The 17,010-nt window shown below is 39.3% G+C and overlaps 1 protein-coding gene across 2 annotated transcripts in view; it reads right to left on the bottom strand.

The window, feature by feature from the left end:
• Positions 1 to 8,005: 8,005 nt before the first annotated feature.
• Positions 8,006 to 17,010, bottom strand: part of LOC106488214 (putative RNA-binding protein Luc7-like 2) — a 37,934-nt gene continuing 28,929 nt past the window's right edge. For both annotated transcript variants that reach the window (XM_067311016.1, XM_067311009.1), the window contains 4 exons: positions 15,901 to 15,992; positions 15,051 to 15,080; positions 13,945 to 14,139; positions 8,006 to 8,919 (listed from right to left, as the gene is read on the bottom strand). In XM_067311016.1, coding sequence (XP_067167117.1) covers positions 8,727 to 8,919; positions 13,945 to 14,139; positions 15,051 to 15,080; positions 15,901 to 15,992 — 510 coding nt within the window. In that variant the 3' untranslated portion in view covers positions 8,006 to 8,726. The remainder of the gene's footprint in view (positions 8,920 to 13,944; positions 14,140 to 15,050; positions 15,081 to 15,900; positions 15,993 to 17,010) is intronic.

The following is a 17,010-nucleotide window of genomic DNA, read 5'->3' on the forward strand; positions in this document are numbered from 1 at the left end:
AAACTAAGTTTTTAGGTTGGATTTTAAACGGAGGCAAGTCACCTGTAGGTTGGGAGGATTCAGTAGTTTCTTTGCTGGGAGCAGAATATGCACTTGAAAGGGTAAAAGATAAAAATCAATTTTTATCTAGCTCTCCAGGAGGCAAGATCACCCATAAGACATTGTCTGTGTAGGTGGGTGGGGAGTGTTACTGGAAGGCATATTGCTCTGCATTTTCAAATATTACAAGGAAAGAACAAGACTTGCAAAAATTATTTATAGTCTCAAATTTATCAGAGGCTGCACATGTAAAGCCAACACTTTGAAATGCTTAAAACAAATTTCCATTTTTATTTGCTCTGATGCACATTAAGAGTGCTATTTGCCCTGACAATGGATATACGGAATGCTTATGCTTGTCACAGGCCAGCAGGCATAGACATCCTGAGCTGACAGGGGCTTGAAAACACTGGCTGATGGCTTAAGGCTCTTCTGTTCTCTGCTGCTGTGATGGAGAGGGAGAAGTGTAGCAAAAGTAAACTGTGTAAAACTCCTCAAACTCAGGAAGAGAACTAGAGGGGGAATTATTTTTTAAATTCCATTTACAAGGAGGCTACACATTAAATTTTAAAGATTTGTATGATATGAGCGTTTTAGGAATTCATGGACTTTTTTCTTTAATACTATAACTCAGATTTCACAGGATGGCAGGAAGCGTTCACAGAAGAAAATGAGATGGCATCTTGAGTTTGAGGATATCTGGGTTTAATTCTCATTTTCCACCAGCTTCATTACACAACTCTGGCTGACTTTCCTTTGACCTCAGTGTCCCTCTGCAAAATGGGGAAAATAATATATCCTTGTGTCACGGGAACATTCACATACTTAGAAGGCAAATCAAACACACTCTTTACTTGGGTGAACCAGTAAATATATGGTTTTATAATGTAACACATGCATCTTAGAAATAACTTTGATCCTGTGAAGAGAAACCTAAGGAAAACATACCTAAAGATGGCAGGAAGAGATTTTCTGAGGAACAATACCAGTGAGTGGATCCAAAGCGTTCACATACAATCTCTGGGACATCAAGAAGGTCTGGGTGAGACAAAGTTGTGACGTAGCTTGGCTACTGCAACAAACGCCTGTGACAAATTAAATCAGTTAAGTGCCATGGAGTTTTGTTTGTATTCAATTAACTTCTTGAAAGCCTAAAGCCAGAATAATGTAAAGACATGAAAAATACTGAGAAGAGGAGAAAAGCAAAGAGAGGGAGGTAAAAGAGGAAGTTTATTCCCTCTGCTAATGAAATCAAAATGTCTTGCCAGTGACATGTTGCTGGAGAAAGAAAGCATTTCCACAGCAGAACTTGACATTGTAGAGGTAAGCAAACACTTCAAGATTCAAAATATCAGCTAAACACTGTAAAAAACCACATATACTCTCAAATTCAGTTCATTAACTCTGTTCAATGAACTCGGACCTTCTAATGCTTTCCTGTTGGGGTTGCTGGTAAAGCTGTGGTAAGGAACAAGGAATACTAAATAAAGAAACAAAGGTAAATTAGATGAGAGAAATTTCACTAGAAAAAATTCAGCCTCTGTAGTGACAGAGTAGAAACATACCCGAAGGGAGGTATACTTGCAAGGCATCTCCATGAATGGCTCAGACACCACAGCAGCACTGTTTTACCAGATACATTGCCAGCAGTACTGGGGCATAGCAAGAGCTACCAGGGCAGCCCAGGCCCATGGCGCTTCCCATTTTCACCTGCAATTTATTGCAAGACATTTCTATTGCTTAGCTGTAGTAAGGAAATTTACCAGTATTAATTTTATCTTTTATTCTTTTTTTCACACTATACAATATTCACGTATTCCCCTGCCTTTCTGCCACCCAACAAATCAACGTTGGGATAAAACCCAAGAGTCCTGTGGTGTGTGACAGTATCACAAAATCACTTTGAGATAAGAGCTAAGAACATACCAAAGCCATTTGAAATGACAGGGAGTGTTTTAAAGAATTAGCTAATCCAGCCATCAAGGCATTTAAGCTTAGTTTTCTTCCTAAAGAGTCTGAGCCAAGCAGTCTTCCTGCCCCTGCCTGGAACGCTCCTCTGTTACTCATGTAAGAGGGGCTCAGAGGCTTAGTGATGTGAAGAAAGGAGAAAAGTCACCCAAGGTATCTGGGGCTGCCCAAAGAGGAGACTAATGACCCTGCAGAGGCTTTGGGGAAGCTTCTAAAAAAAATCCTTCCAGTAGGGCCTAGAAAAAAATCCTCTCTTGCATCCACTCTTCCTGCTGTAAGGCCGATCATGTTATTGGTGATTAAATCTTGAGTTCCTTTGCTGTAGACCTGTGGGTGCAGATACGGCTACAGCCCTCGGAGGTGTTGCTTCACACCAAGAGTGGGGGCTTCTTATAGCAGCTGTTTAAGATGCTTAGTTAGCAGTAGAAGGATATGAGGGTATGGCCCAGAAGGGAACAGAGAACAGCAACATTTTAAACCCATGCTAAGGGCTACAGAGGTAGCTTCTGTTCAAAGAGAGTGGACTAGGGGAGTCCTGTCAAACCTTTAAGTAGCCTTCCTGCTTAAACAGTAACACAGGCTTGTAATGATACAACATGCAATCAGAAAGGACTGCTGCCTACAGAAAAATCATACTTAGTTATAACCACTGAACTATTTGAATCAGCGTTAGTATTCAGTAGTCCCTGGAAGAAAGTTAGAACTGCCACTAAACTCAAGTACCAGCCCATCAGACATGGCACTTTATTATGTCCAGGAATCCCATAAAATCATATATATGAATCATGCTGCAAACCAAACCAAAGAACTCCCAAACTTATTCTAACCTTCTGAATGACACTCCACATCTCAAAATATCTGATATAATTTATTTCATTACACCATCCTGCCTTAGGAGAAGGGGATGTAAGATGTCTCTTCTTCCTTTTGCCTTTTTTAAAGCTAATATTCAGATAATGAACATTTGACATTAGAATAGTACTGAAGTTCAGTGAACTGCATATGCCATACCAGGGTACTTTTGGTTTATCTGGTGAAGTAGATACGAGTCAGCTCATGGTGTGGTTACACCAGTCAGACTGTACACTGCCAGAACCAAGGAATCCTAAATCACATAGCAGTGATTTCCCCCCGCCCCACCCCGGTGTAAGCCATCTGTGTACCAAGCAGCATCCTCAACTGAGTCGCTGGCCCACTCAGCGGACAGTGGGAACAGCAGCTCTGCTGCACTGCAAAAGTATTCTGCATGACCCCCCCCGGAGAGCTCATGCTTCTGCTCTTGATGTCCCTGGAAGCGGTTTCCCTAAGAGGGAGCACAGCCATGGTGTGTCTTGGTGGCAGCAACAAGGTGTTTCACCTCACCCCTGCACAACCACAGATGAAGCAGTTGCATCAGGGATCCTTTGCTGGTGCCACTGGTGCCACCAGCAGCAGATTTCTGTGCAGTCTCCTCAGGCTGTTTACCAAGGACACTCAGCAGCAGCTGACCACTGACATAAAGCAGAGCAGGCTGATCCCCCCATCACTGTGCTGACACTTCCCATTAGCACAGGCCCACCAGCAAACCCACTCCACATCAAGTCAGGGACACAAGCAGAGCTTTGCCCTGGATTACAAGCGGATGTAGAATTTTAGCATGAGGAAGATGACGGTTGTGAAACATCAGAGCCTACAACTCTGACCAAGATGAGAGGCCCACTATTCATCAAGAAGGCCCTAGCTTCTGGGAAAGTGGCAATTCCTTACTTTCACTGCTCTGTTGCAAACCAGTCTGAGCTTGAGAAGACAGCAGGAATTTGAAGTTACAGCAGGCACACGTGAAGTTCCCAAACCAATTATTACCTTCTAATGATGGATGCACAAAGGCTGCAGCAAGCCTTTTATGCTGGGATTGCCCAACTGCTGCTGCTATGAAAGTTGCCTTATTTGCAGCCTCTCTTAGCCAGCAACAGGAACAATTTTTACCCTTATGCTCCTAACTGTAGATCACCATCAATATTTTCCTGCAGTCAGCATTAACTGGCCCATTTCGGCCTGGGAAAGGGCTGTACAATCTCAGCAGTTTCTACTAGGTCCTTTTTGACATCGCCAGTTGCCACCTCTGCTCCGTTGCATAGTTAATCCTGCCTCCCCGCTGGTGCATTTCCTAGGATACTGTTTGCCTGCTGTGTTCTGCACAGCACTACAGAGAGCAAGGGGAAGCAGTTTGGGACTATGGTTACCCCAGCAACAGCAGGTGAACAGTGAGAGCCAGGGGAGGCAAGTCATGAGAGAATTTTATAATTGCTTGCTAACTTTCCATGATGTGCCTACAGAAGGAAAAGCAGGGATAAAAAGGGGAGCCTGAGGTCAAAACAAACATTTTGTCCTCTCCTCCCCTGCATTTCCAGCTGCTGCTACAACCCCTGCCCAGCAGTCCACTGCTTCCCAGTTTTGCAGGCTGCAGTGAAAGCTAGATTTCTAGGTCTTACTGAAAAAAAGAATGAAAGAATTGCATCAGCAGTAAAGGCACAATAATTTATTAAGAAGCAAGTAGAAAAAAGTGATCAAAGCAAGAAACAGAGCAAGAACCATACAAGACTGGGTGAAGATCACATTAACACTTTTTATAAACCACTGCATCAAGCAAAACTCACCTTCACCATTTGCTGAACAAGAAACAACTATTCTGATGAAGGTGGCATGAAAAACGTGATGGGGGATGACAGAACTGAGGAAGTATCAGGTCCTGCAGATCCTTAGAACATACTACACCAAATTGCTCACTATCACCTCCAGCACACAGCTCATTTTGCATTTATGCTGCTGCACAATAGTTTAACACTGACTGCAACCATATTCTGCTTTCATCCCTAACAGTTATGGAGCAGAGAGTACACACTTATTTCACTGACATGTTTTCAGCACCACGAAAGCTCCTTCTTTGTTGCCACACTTAGGTCACCACAGATAAAACTATTCTTTCAGATGGAGTAGGCACCCACACTCTTGGTTGTTTTGCTTTGGCCTCACATGTCATGAGCAAGATAAGTCACCATCATTCTCTCTTCAGCTAAATAGATAAACCCTTCCTCAAAGTTAAATGGGGCACTAAATGGGGCAAGATAGAGTGGACAAACTGACAGACAGGCTCCAGGGTTAGGGTTCACCCTGTAGCAGTATGAGGAAAACTTCCAGATTCACTGCCTGGTGAAAGGTGAGAACAGATGGGAATAGTCTCCTCTGCTAGCTTAATAGGCAAGTCTGATGCTGGATAATAAATACAGCTGCACCAGGTCAAGTCCCTTTTTGCATGGAAGTATCACTGTTCTACTATGTAGTTCTTCCTGCTTCAGCAGGAAAAGCAACTCACATAGGTTCAGTAAAGGACCCAATTTCTGGTAACATATCCTCTAGCTGCTTCCCATCTTAATGCTGTTATATTTTACATTCCCCTGATTGATCCAGAGCAAGAATTATCTGAGATACAGAAATAATGCTTTTAGACCCACCCTAACTTTATTTCAAATACTTATAAATGAAGTAAACTACTATTTTTGCTCTATTTGTATAACCTGCAGTCAGCTAAAAAATGACATGGAGCTACAACAGTGCAAGCGAACAAAATTTCAAGGATAAGATGCTGTGCTACAGCATCCTTACGGTCATTCAGGAGCTACGTCCACATTCCCTTCCTACACTGCAGAAGGCCTCCTTTCACTACAGGGAAGAGATTTTCCTCAAATAGGAATGGCCTTTAGCATTCTCAGTTCTCTCTAAGGGCCTCTCAAGGACCTGCAGATCTCCAAGATCCCTTGGTGAAGCACCAGCAGCAGTACAGTGGGGACAGACCTACATGCACTGCCAGCAACAGATACTGCACAGCAGCTTCCCCCCACATTTCCTGGGGGGTCTAGCATTCCCACCTGTGGCTCTCAGTGAACAGAAATGGACTCAAGATGCACATTGCCTACATACAGAGGAAAAGGGGGATCTAGCACAAATTCTGACCATAAGGAGTAAAGCCCAAACTATTTAATTATCACTTTGATACTGTGCCATAATTCTTTCCCTTACATGATGCAGCAAAGACTGAGAGATTTACTTTCAAATCCCTTTCATCCTTTGGATCATCCAAAATGCTTTCATCAATATCACTCTTTAGCTTGATATTGAATGCATGAAATATTCAGCATGAAATATTCAGGTGATGAACACCTCAAAGCTTCACCCTCCTAGAAATGCCTAATTAAGGTAGCTTGGTTTGGATAGAAGGGCAGAAGATCATTACTTACATGGACACAGTTAATAAAGCAGTCTCCCTTACTGTTAGATGATCCAGTTCTCTTGCATCAGGAGGAAGGTATCATCAGTAGCCTTAATTAGGTTCTCTTCCTAACTGTACTCCAGTCCCCCTTTCAGACACAAGGCAAATATTAATTTCCACATATAATTCAGATTTTTTTTTTTTAAATCAGGAAACTAGCAGTAACACTTACCTTCTCTCTGCTTAATATTTGTGGGGTACTCTGACATTATGGAGCTCAGCAACCTAGGAAAACCTATAAATAAGGAAAGGCCCAAGTCCAATCACCCTTTCATATTTAAAAAAAATTAAGAGCCATTTGTAAAGTCAATGGCATATTTTCCATAATTTGCTATTAAGCAGTATATATACACACACACACACACACATTATATATATATTTTTTTAATAGAAACACAGCATCTCTAGTTGCTGGGTACAGGGGGAAAGCAGCCTTCAGTACATGTGGAATATTTATATTCCAAAAGTTAGGCAGCAATCCACTCATCTACAATGCTGCTATACAAGATGCAACTAGAAATGACTGTTCATCTTTTGTCACACTGGGAGCTATAATTCCATTAACAAAGGTGTGACAACAGACTTCAGCAAGCACTTGCACAGTGTGCACATTCCAGAGGGACAAACATTGGTGACTTACATTTGTCATGCAGTTGGGCCACGCAGGAAATCACAAAACATTCCCAGGAAGGAAATTCATATGTTCAGATTTCAAGTGGATAAAAAAAAAAAAAAAAAAAAAAAAAAAAAGTCAGCCACCATTATTACAGTGTTTCTACAGGAGCTTAGAAGGCCATGAATTTAGAGAGGAAGGTATGTGTCATGTTGGATACAAGTTACAGGTCCTCACTGAAATGCAACAGTCCTGTTCTAGTTTTCAATACCAGCCAAAATACTGCTGGAATTATCCACTGTGCTAGAATTATCAACCATGTGTTAAGACCATAGTGAAAATCAAATGCAATAGAAAAAATATTAAGGAAGAAATGTATGCAACGCTAGATACAAAGAAGCAAAGCCTACTATATGTTCATGATTATCTGGCCTACACAGGCCCTGTGTCTAGGAGCTATAGAGGAGAGACTGCAGAACCTGCTGAAAATGCCAATAAATCCTTACAAACATTGCTCTTAAGTATTGCTGTTATGTAACTCAGTGGTGCTATCTCAAGAAGGAAAACTTACCGATTCCTAAACTCTTCTGCGTGAAGGTAGGACAAATCTGAATAATTCATGTGCTCCAAAGCACTTTCAATCCTACAGAATCTACAGCAATCCCTTTATGTGAAGATAACTTCCACCTAAATGAAACATTGCTTTTTGAAATTGAAGTCATTAAATAGTTAAGATCTGTGCCATGATCATTATGGTTCTACAAGTTTTTGCCTTCAAAGATCTGAGAATAGTCTGGATTGTAATCAGAAAGACCATTTTTCCCAGAGCACACTTGCATGTTAAAAACAAAAGACTTCTAATAACCAAATGACAACCTTCAAATGACTGAATGGCCACAGAAAAAAAGTAAACAAGAGTATACTGGTCTCATAAGGTGGTAAGTTATTGGACAATGCGGTTTCCTTTTTTATTTTTTATTTTTGTTCTCAGTTTTTGTTTGTTGTTGTTGTTTTGCTTTGTTATTTTTACAATTAAGGATGTGCCGTTTATACCCCGCAAGAAAAAGCAGAAAGAGTCCTTATGGAAAAAAAACAAATATATTGAACGCATACCAATCAAATGGTACAGATATGGGACTGGCTTTGATTTCAAAATTTAAGTAGAAATAAAAAAAAGATGTAATGCAACAGCTGTTCAATTTCCAAGTCTAAATAGGCACTGTAAAAAGACATTTCAGCTTTCTCCAGCACACATTCCTGTCTAAATGCTCCCACTGTAATCAACTTCTAGGTTCCCAAACAAAAATCCCTGGGAACAAAACCTTAGAGTAAAAGTTAATATCCATCCACCCACCCTCCTATGAAAAAAGCAAACCAAAAAATCCCGCAAAATACAACCTTTCAATGCTGCTGTTTTGACTGGAGCAGAATTGGAGAATTTATAAAGGTTCAAAAGCACCCAAGGCAAGTAGTACAATATAATTTGTTCACTAACGTGTATTGGAAAGGAGATTAAAAACATTGAGATCTGCATCTTGGTACATAAAACTGTTGTCCTGAATAAAGAGAAATCTTTCAGAAAAGTTTTACAACTTAGTGGAAGTCCAGGACCCAGCTTTAGGCATTATTAACCGATGGGATTTAATTCTGACTTGGTTATAACCACTTTTACATACTGTACATCTACCCTAGTTGGATCAGTGTCTGGAACTGCTCACTGATGTCCCTTTGAACAACTGTAAACTAAACCATAGTATGCAACTCCATAGGAAGCTAGAGATCAGGTGAATATACAGCCAGTTATATTTCCCCTGCTTCACGCTCTTCTGAGCTCCTCGGGTCTTCTGATCGGCCATTAGCACTTTCATAAGAACGTTTCTTGTCTTTGAAATCTCGGGGTGATCTTTCTCTTGAGCTTCTCTCTTTATCACGTGATGTTCTCTCACGATCTCTTGAATGTTCTTTGTCTCTGGAAGATCTTTCTTTTGAGGATCTGAAAAGTGCAGTAAGTTTGAGAATTCAAATTAGTCATGAACTTGTAGCTGTCACAAACAGCATTTCAATTTTGTATTTTTTCTTCTTATTCCAACCTAAATTTAATTTATATAAACATGAATATATGAAAAGACATCAGAAGCCATTCCACTCTTCTCTCTTCCCCACTTCCAATTTCAAAATACAAATACTGACAGAAGCAAAATTTCAAATGTACATTACTGAGCCCAGATTAAAGTTAACTTACTTCATTAAGTCTCTTATTTTCAACCCATGCCTATTTATAGTCTTTATCTTGAGAAGAATGTGTAGTATCTCAGACATGCAAAATACAGATTAAAAAAGTTTAAAATGGGAGTTTGATTAAAAGAAGAGGAAATTAACTTGTGCAGATTTTGGAATGAGGCTATTATTGACAAATGGAAAGAGCAAGTCTGGAGTCTGTACTACAATTTGCTTTTGTAAGAAGAAGGATCACTACGATCACTTAAGTGATTTTAGAATGTTGAGTGGTATTATTTTTAGATATTTTACTGTGATTGTAAGCATTTCCAAAACCTTTAACAGAACAGCTCTTTTCTGGCTCCATTGTAAACACTCCATATAGCTTTAAGTTAAAAGAGCTGCCTGTATTGAAAGACTGGATTAGCCATCCTCCTCCATATTCCCCTCACACAGTGCAGCTAAGCCTTTAGTTGAAAAACATCACATCTTCATTTTAAGATGCCCTGCAGTCATAAAAGAATCTAATACATACTTTCACAGAAAAATCTTAACAATATGCTATAAAGCTAGCCAGTAATCTAATCTTCTTTCAAATTTCAAAAATTTCTGACCTACTTGACTGGCAGATTGTATTCTCTCCATTTACGAAAAGTTACTGTCACCACCTCAAAGCTTCAGAACAAAAGCCTGCAATCTGCTTCTGTACTAATTTCCCTTTATAAGCTTACAAAGGGACAATGACTTTTCATTTCAGTTTCCCATCTGAAGAAAAGATCTCTCTACAATGTAGTGTTTTGCAAGACTTTGTATTTGCAAACACTTTGAGATCCTCAGATGGTACTCCTATACCACAAGATTTCAGCACAGTAGGAACTACATGCCAAAAAGAAAGAAAGAAAAGAACAAGAACAACCCCACCACCACCACCACCCCCAAAATTGGAGTTAATACAGCAGTTTCAGGCATACATTGCACTGCCAGTCGGCTGCAGAAGTAACAATGCTTCTAAACTGGTTGACCCAGGCTAACTCTAATAATTAATCCTAGAACTAGGCAGACAGGTAGAATGTGATCCCACCCACAACTCTGGCTTTTCATTTAACACTTTTTGGGGAATGTGAGATGCAGTTGTCCAGCTGTCCTATCTCTCTACAGGTGAGTCTCTAATCAGCTGACAAGAACAAAGACTGACCTTAACAAAACAGCACAGTGGTGTGGAAGTTTATGCAATTGCACTAGCAAGTAATATTACCACTATAAGGATTTCAAGAGAAGTAATGTACCATTCCTGCCTTCCTCAAGGACCAGGTATAGCTTTTAAAATCAGAGCCTCACTAGATTTACATGATTTAGAATGCTTGGAAAAGATTATTTCCCAACTAACCAAGTAGATACTTCCAGTAGAAACCCCACCCCACCCCCTGCCTGATATGCAGGCAGCAGCCACCCTGCCAAATGCAGTAACTGTGAATCTGTTTATAATACGCAATACTGGTTCCAAGTCAGTGGATGCCTGCAATAGGTCTTAAGAGAAAAACCGTAAGTAGCCTTGGCAGATCAGGTCTTAGATCTAGAAAAGTAGAGAAAGATGTCAATATGACTTCAAATCTACCAAGAGAAGAGATATTCAACCAAAATCCTAAGCTGCTTTATTATTATTATTAATAATAAAAGAAACCTAAATCTTTGCATTTCTCTGCCACAGCAAAGAATAAACATAGGGCTAGAATATTCTGTTGTCAACACGGACTTGAAGCATATTGAAAAAAATATTTGTCTAAATGCTAAGAGTGGGATCTATCTCATTCAGCTTTAGGTGTCTGTAGACATAAGCTGATTGGCCAGATTTCTTTAACAGTTAGCAGAAGAAAGACACTTTCAGGGCACGATTTGTCTCATCTTAAAATAGACACAAAAATAGGTTAGAGGAGTCTGTAATGGGACTCATGAGATTTACATTTAAACTCATCATCTAAAGCTAGGTGAAATGAAATCCCATCTTAGATCTTTGGGTACTCCATTTGATCATATGATGTCTGCATAGGAATACATTATCCCTTGTCACACAAACTCTTGCAAGCGGGCTCAAGCACAGACACGCTAACTTCTCTCAATAAGGACATCTAAATCCAAATGCTGACCTTCTCAGTGCAAATCAAGAAGGATATATTATTTTGTTTCTAATGAGATGAAAGATAATCTATTTTAATTCTTTGGAACTTCTAGTTAGCAGTGAATAAAAGGAGGACTATATTTAGACCTGCTCTTGGTAAACCAGTAATCCAAGCCTTGGGTTTCCATTATCTTAGACATGTTACTACTATTGCCAGATGCTCTGTACATGTTCAGCGGTGCTGAGGCAGCCTGGAAGTCAGTTCTTTATATTGATAATGGCTGGGATCTCATTTCAAATGTAAGAGACTTAAGTTTATCCATCTGTTTGTAGGGTAAATAATGATATGGAGTAAAGAAAACACATTTGTCTGAATCTGAGACAAACTTATGTATTTGCAGAATTTTCTCAAATATAACAAACATCCCTTTACTTTCAGAATGAAGAAATATCTGAGCATTGGCAGCTTTTCATTTTATGTGAAAGGCTCTTTGGAAAATGCTTTCTGAAGAAGGGTGAGCAGGAAAAGCAAAGGAACTGGATGATGTTTGTTGCAAATGATGATACCTAGCATCTGTTTCCTGTGATGATGTTCACTCACACCTGGGAAACTGGCTTCCAGGAGAAGCACACTATTAAGAGTTTCTCCACTGGAAGTCTAATTGTCAAGTATGATTACATGTTGTAGCCATACTGGGTACAACCAAAACTGAAAAAACATCATCTATACAGCTTTTAGAACAGGATTCAGCAGCCTACAAACCTTAGCCAAGGTTACTGGGTATTTATGGTATTCTGACCACCCTAAAAGTCACACTGAAGGCTTTAAGTTAACACAAAATGATGTCACTCTTCTCACTGAAACAGCTCCACATTTCTCTCAATGGCCCTAGAAATGGCAAGATGTGCTGCCACTGCTGCAGCAGTCTTTCTGGCATTTCTAGAGTCAAACTCTCCCAGAAGAACAGAGAATGACAAAAAACACCACGTTCCCCAGATCTGAACTTTTATTTGATATGAATCCTGGAAAAATGAATCAATATAATTTTCTTCGCTTGCCCTGAATGAGTGAAAAGTAACAGAATTCAGGGCACAAGATTTCAACTTTATGGTATTCAATACTGAAAATACTTCTACTGATGTTAGTTCTTGCCCTAAAGGGGTTGGAAATATCTTTGTTGGAACAATCCTTAGTACATATAAGAGTTTTGGACTACTGTTAACATGAGGAAAAAATTGCTCTGCCGTTATTATCAGCCAATACCTTTTATTTCCCCAAGGAACAATGAATCAGTACAACGTTCTTTGCAGAAGAGCAGAAGTTCAGTCTTGTGAGGTTGGACTTCAAAGTTGAAGAATCAAAGACAATTAGAACACATGCTACATAGTGGTTCATCCAAGTGAACAAACGTATTGACTCATCAAGGGAAAATGTCTACAGTAAGACTGAGAAACTACAAGTTTGAAGTTTTGCTAATATGCCATTGTGAATGTCTTGTAAAGTAAGGCTCTATAGGATAACTGGGATGACAGGCTACAACTAAGACAGAAATTGCTGAGTCCAAAATATTGACTTTAGGACACTAAAAGACACTCTGAAGAATTTTAAATACCAAACACTACTGACTGTACAAATTGGCATGCTGGACTTTTAAGTTGTATCCAGCTGCCATACAAGGAAGGAAACAAAAGATTCAGAGCAACCCTGTCTTTTATGCTCTCCTACAGAGCACAATGGGACTACAGAGTCAGCTACTCCAGGAAAGAAAAAGCTTACCTCGAGGGCAAAGAGCACAGGAGATACTTGAACACATTCAACAAGTATTTCTCCAGCCTTGGTGATTTAACTCCTAGAATTACAAATCCTGGATGTGCAGCCACTTCAAACCTGATCTCTTCTCTTTTAGCAAGTCCACAGCACAGCAGGGTTTTAAGGCTGGGAGCCCCATCCACAGTATTGCACTGCAACTCTATGTTGCGGTGGTTGACCTTTACAAGAATGGAATCCTACTTATAAGCAGACTTCCCTGCCAGATGCCCAGTTGTGCAATTCCAGCACTCTTCCAAATTATGCTTACCTCACTCATCTAAAATAAGCTATCATTCCTCAGAAGCAGACAGCAACTGAGTCATTTAAAAGCAACAGCTCCAGATTGCTCTCTGCAGTAATCCTTCAGAGAGGAGTCAACTCACTTTCCTTGCAATGCAGCAACTTCATATTCAATGCAACAAGTTTTTTTTTTTTTTTTTTTAAAAAGCACATTTAAACTTGATTTTATCTGGCACAGTAGAAAACAGATGGGTTCCACCTCTGAAATAAGAGCCCAAAGTGAAAAAACAAATGGGTGACAGTAAAAAGACTGCTTATATCCCTGGGCTCAAATGGAAATCAATTATTTCACCTTTTATATTGCAGGAAGCTGGTAGTGTTTTCCACTTGATGTCAATACCCTGCATCACTCCTCCAAAACAGAAATAATACATAAACCTCATTTTTATAAAAAATTATTTAAAAAATCATTACTATATGTTAAATCACAAACATGCTAAAGGAGTAACTGAAATCTCAGACAGGCCCAAAAATGCATTGAAATTACTAAGTGCTGCAAGTAAACTTAATCTAGCGCAAGAATTCTCAACGTCTATCTAGGAAGAAAAGTAATTTCTTTCTAGACCAACATTCACCTTATTTTGGAGCTGCGTTCTCGGCTTCTCTCCCTGGAGCTATGCCTGCTTCTATGGTGGCTGCGGCTGCGGCTGCGGCTGTTAGAACGGGACCTGTGACGATGGCGTTTCTCACGGGATTTGGAGCGAGTTCTTCTCTTTCGTTCCCGGGAGGCTGAGCGAGACCTATGTCTGCGACGTTCTCGGGACCTAGATCTAGGAACAGAAAAAATTTAAAATGGACACTGCATTCACCTAGGTGCTCTATCAATGTATTTTGAGTATTAAGCGCTCTATGTATAAGCAGGTCTATACAGAGAATAGTCTACAGCGTTCAGAGCTATGGCATCATCCTGTCACAGGCAAGCACAAAGAGAGGGGAAAGCAACATCACAGATCCTACAAACTCCTTTGTAATTAATGCAGACAATTTTACTGCTGATTCATGACTGTACCTACAGTTAGAGCACAGCCAGTTCAGGTTTTGGAAAGGAATTACAAAATGGAAAAATTCTGCTTTATGTTTGAAGTCTTCCATCTATCAGATGAAGTTTTAGAACTTCTCAATGCAGTGACAGTGATCCTCTGGCAGAAGTTGTGTATTATGATGTCCTGAGAACACAGGACTATATCCTTCTCCATAGCTACTACAGTAAGACTAGTCTGGAAGGTTCTAAACATCAGAAGTTCATAGTTTTTTTTTTTTTTTTTTTTTAATCACCTTGCAATAATACCTCATTGGTGACTTTCAGCTGTAGGTTAGGAAGAAAACTGACACTACAGAGATGGGTCATCTGTCAAGACTTAACTTGGAGCTTGGGATTTAAAAACATGGGTTTTCACAAAAAGACATTCACCACAAACTTCTATTTTGAACAAGAAGTAATCCTCTATGTTCCAGCCATTATCACAGGACAAAAAGCTGCATTGTAGTAGCCATAGATTAGACATACATGCATAAACAATTCAGTAACACGGTGATAAATGCTGTATAAACACCCAGAAAGATGACCATATAATAGGATGCTCTGTCAGTAAACAAGGGCATTGTAAACTAATAATGCTTGATAAATTCATCATGTTCCCAGCTTGTGAGGGTTGGCTTCCTTGTCTGCAGATTTATATACCTTTTGGTATGCTTGCTGTGGGATCTGGACCTGAAACAAATGGAAAAGGATGAATCAATTTTTGTTACAGAATCTTATTTTCAAATATGAAGTACAATTTACTAATAACAAGTTGAACTAGTTGACCTGTTATCGTATTTCTTGTTTTATTAATAAAAAAGTTCAAGGCCTTTCATCTGATGTTAGCATCTTTGTAACATATTTACCAGGAAACACATCCCTCTGATTGCTGTTTCTTTTTATTTTTGAGCACATCACACTACATAATCAAAAGATCTACTCCACTATTTTATTCCCACCTCTCCCACAAGAAAAGTTTAGTTAAAATAGTCTGTGCTCCCTTTCTTGTGAGACGCACAACATCAAGACTGAAAAGATGTCAAAGTTTACATCATTAACCTCTGAAGCCCACATGTCAAAAACTGCAGTTCAGATCCCCACCGCACACCCAAAAAGCCTGAAAGTGACTGCTTATTTCACATAACTAAACAGAAGTCAATTACTTTCCTAAGTCACATATTCAACTACTTCTAATACAGAAAACCTCTGACATCATCTGTCAGCTCTCAAAACAAGGTATACATTTGAAATAATACATCTCATTTAAAGGCCATTTGTTCAGATACGTAGAAATACTTGTAATTGTCCGTAATTTTAAAGAAAAAGCTTTCTATGGAAACAATTCAGGTTTTAAAAATCAAACATTAACTTCACTTTCAATTCATGTCAGTTTTCAGGGAATAAAACCTATTGTAATTCTGCAGTTTTTAAAAAGTGTATATAAACCACATCACAGTTTTTACATGAAACAACCAGTCATTATGTATATGCAATTAAAGACTACATCTACCTCCTTAGTTTCTCCCTTTCTTCTCTTTCCCTCTCCTCTCTACGTTTCAGACGTTCCTGATTTCGTTTCTCTTGTTTATCAGCCACGATCCTCTAGAAACAAAAGAATATATTCATTAAGTTACATTCCAAAACTTCTCAAATAGAGGTGCTATAAAATAACCTAGACCGTTAATGTTCAATCCTTTCCCTGGTGTATACTTGTGTATATTACTCCTTCTCTCTTCCTCAGTAAATCTGACTTAATTTTTTCAAGAAATACAAATTATTGCAGAAGAGCTGCAGCAAATAGATGGGTGTTACACCAAGACCTGAAAGACGTAAATTTATATTAATTAAAAGTTTCTCATGAAGGGGAATTCAGAGTAGTAAAGTCATGACTTTAAAGTGAGAGTTTCTGTAATAATCCTACCATATTTTAGCCACTGGTGAAGGATAGAAGGGAATCAGAACTGGAAAAGTTAAGACTTTCATTAACTTCTTCAGCTATACTGTAACATTAAAACAAACAAACAAAGAAAACCACCTCAGTCTTAAAGGACTTGGTTGGGCTGGTACCTAGTTTTGAGGCTACTACTTCTATATTGTGAACATGAGATATATAATTAGAAAGGATGCTTTAGCTGAAAGCCCCCAGGTTGAACTCACTACTACTGGGGACAAGGCACGCTCAGTAGAGGGCCCTCAAATGTGGAACTCACAACTGGAGATCTGGCCAAACCCAAGTCTTGCCACCTTCTGGACATGATGCAAGAAATTCAACTCTTTGTAAAGACCTTCTTCTGAGATGTGGAATTGCCCCAGCAGCATCTTGATTAGATCTCTGAGGAGAGCTCTGAGGAAGGAGGGGATAATTATTGTTTTCTTTTTTTGTTAGCGAAGTACTTCAAAAGATTATTTTATTGATGCTTTGGGAATGTGTAATAATCATCCATGCATAATTTTTTCAAATGATGTAAATAATCAATTAACCCCTTTGTGTCATTATATTTATACTTCCTCATACAATATCAGTAATTTAACTGTAAGCAAGGTTTCTTGTTCAAGTAAGAGTTTGCATAATTTCACGGAGCGATGAGAGGAAACACACAACATATATCAAAGGCCTTCT

Source organism: Apteryx mantelli, chromosome 1 (assembly GCF_036417845.1).
Source record: "Apteryx mantelli isolate bAptMan1 chromosome 1, bAptMan1.hap1, whole genome shotgun sequence".
NCBI lineage: Eukaryota > Metazoa > Chordata > Aves > Apterygiformes > Apterygidae > Apteryx > Apteryx mantelli.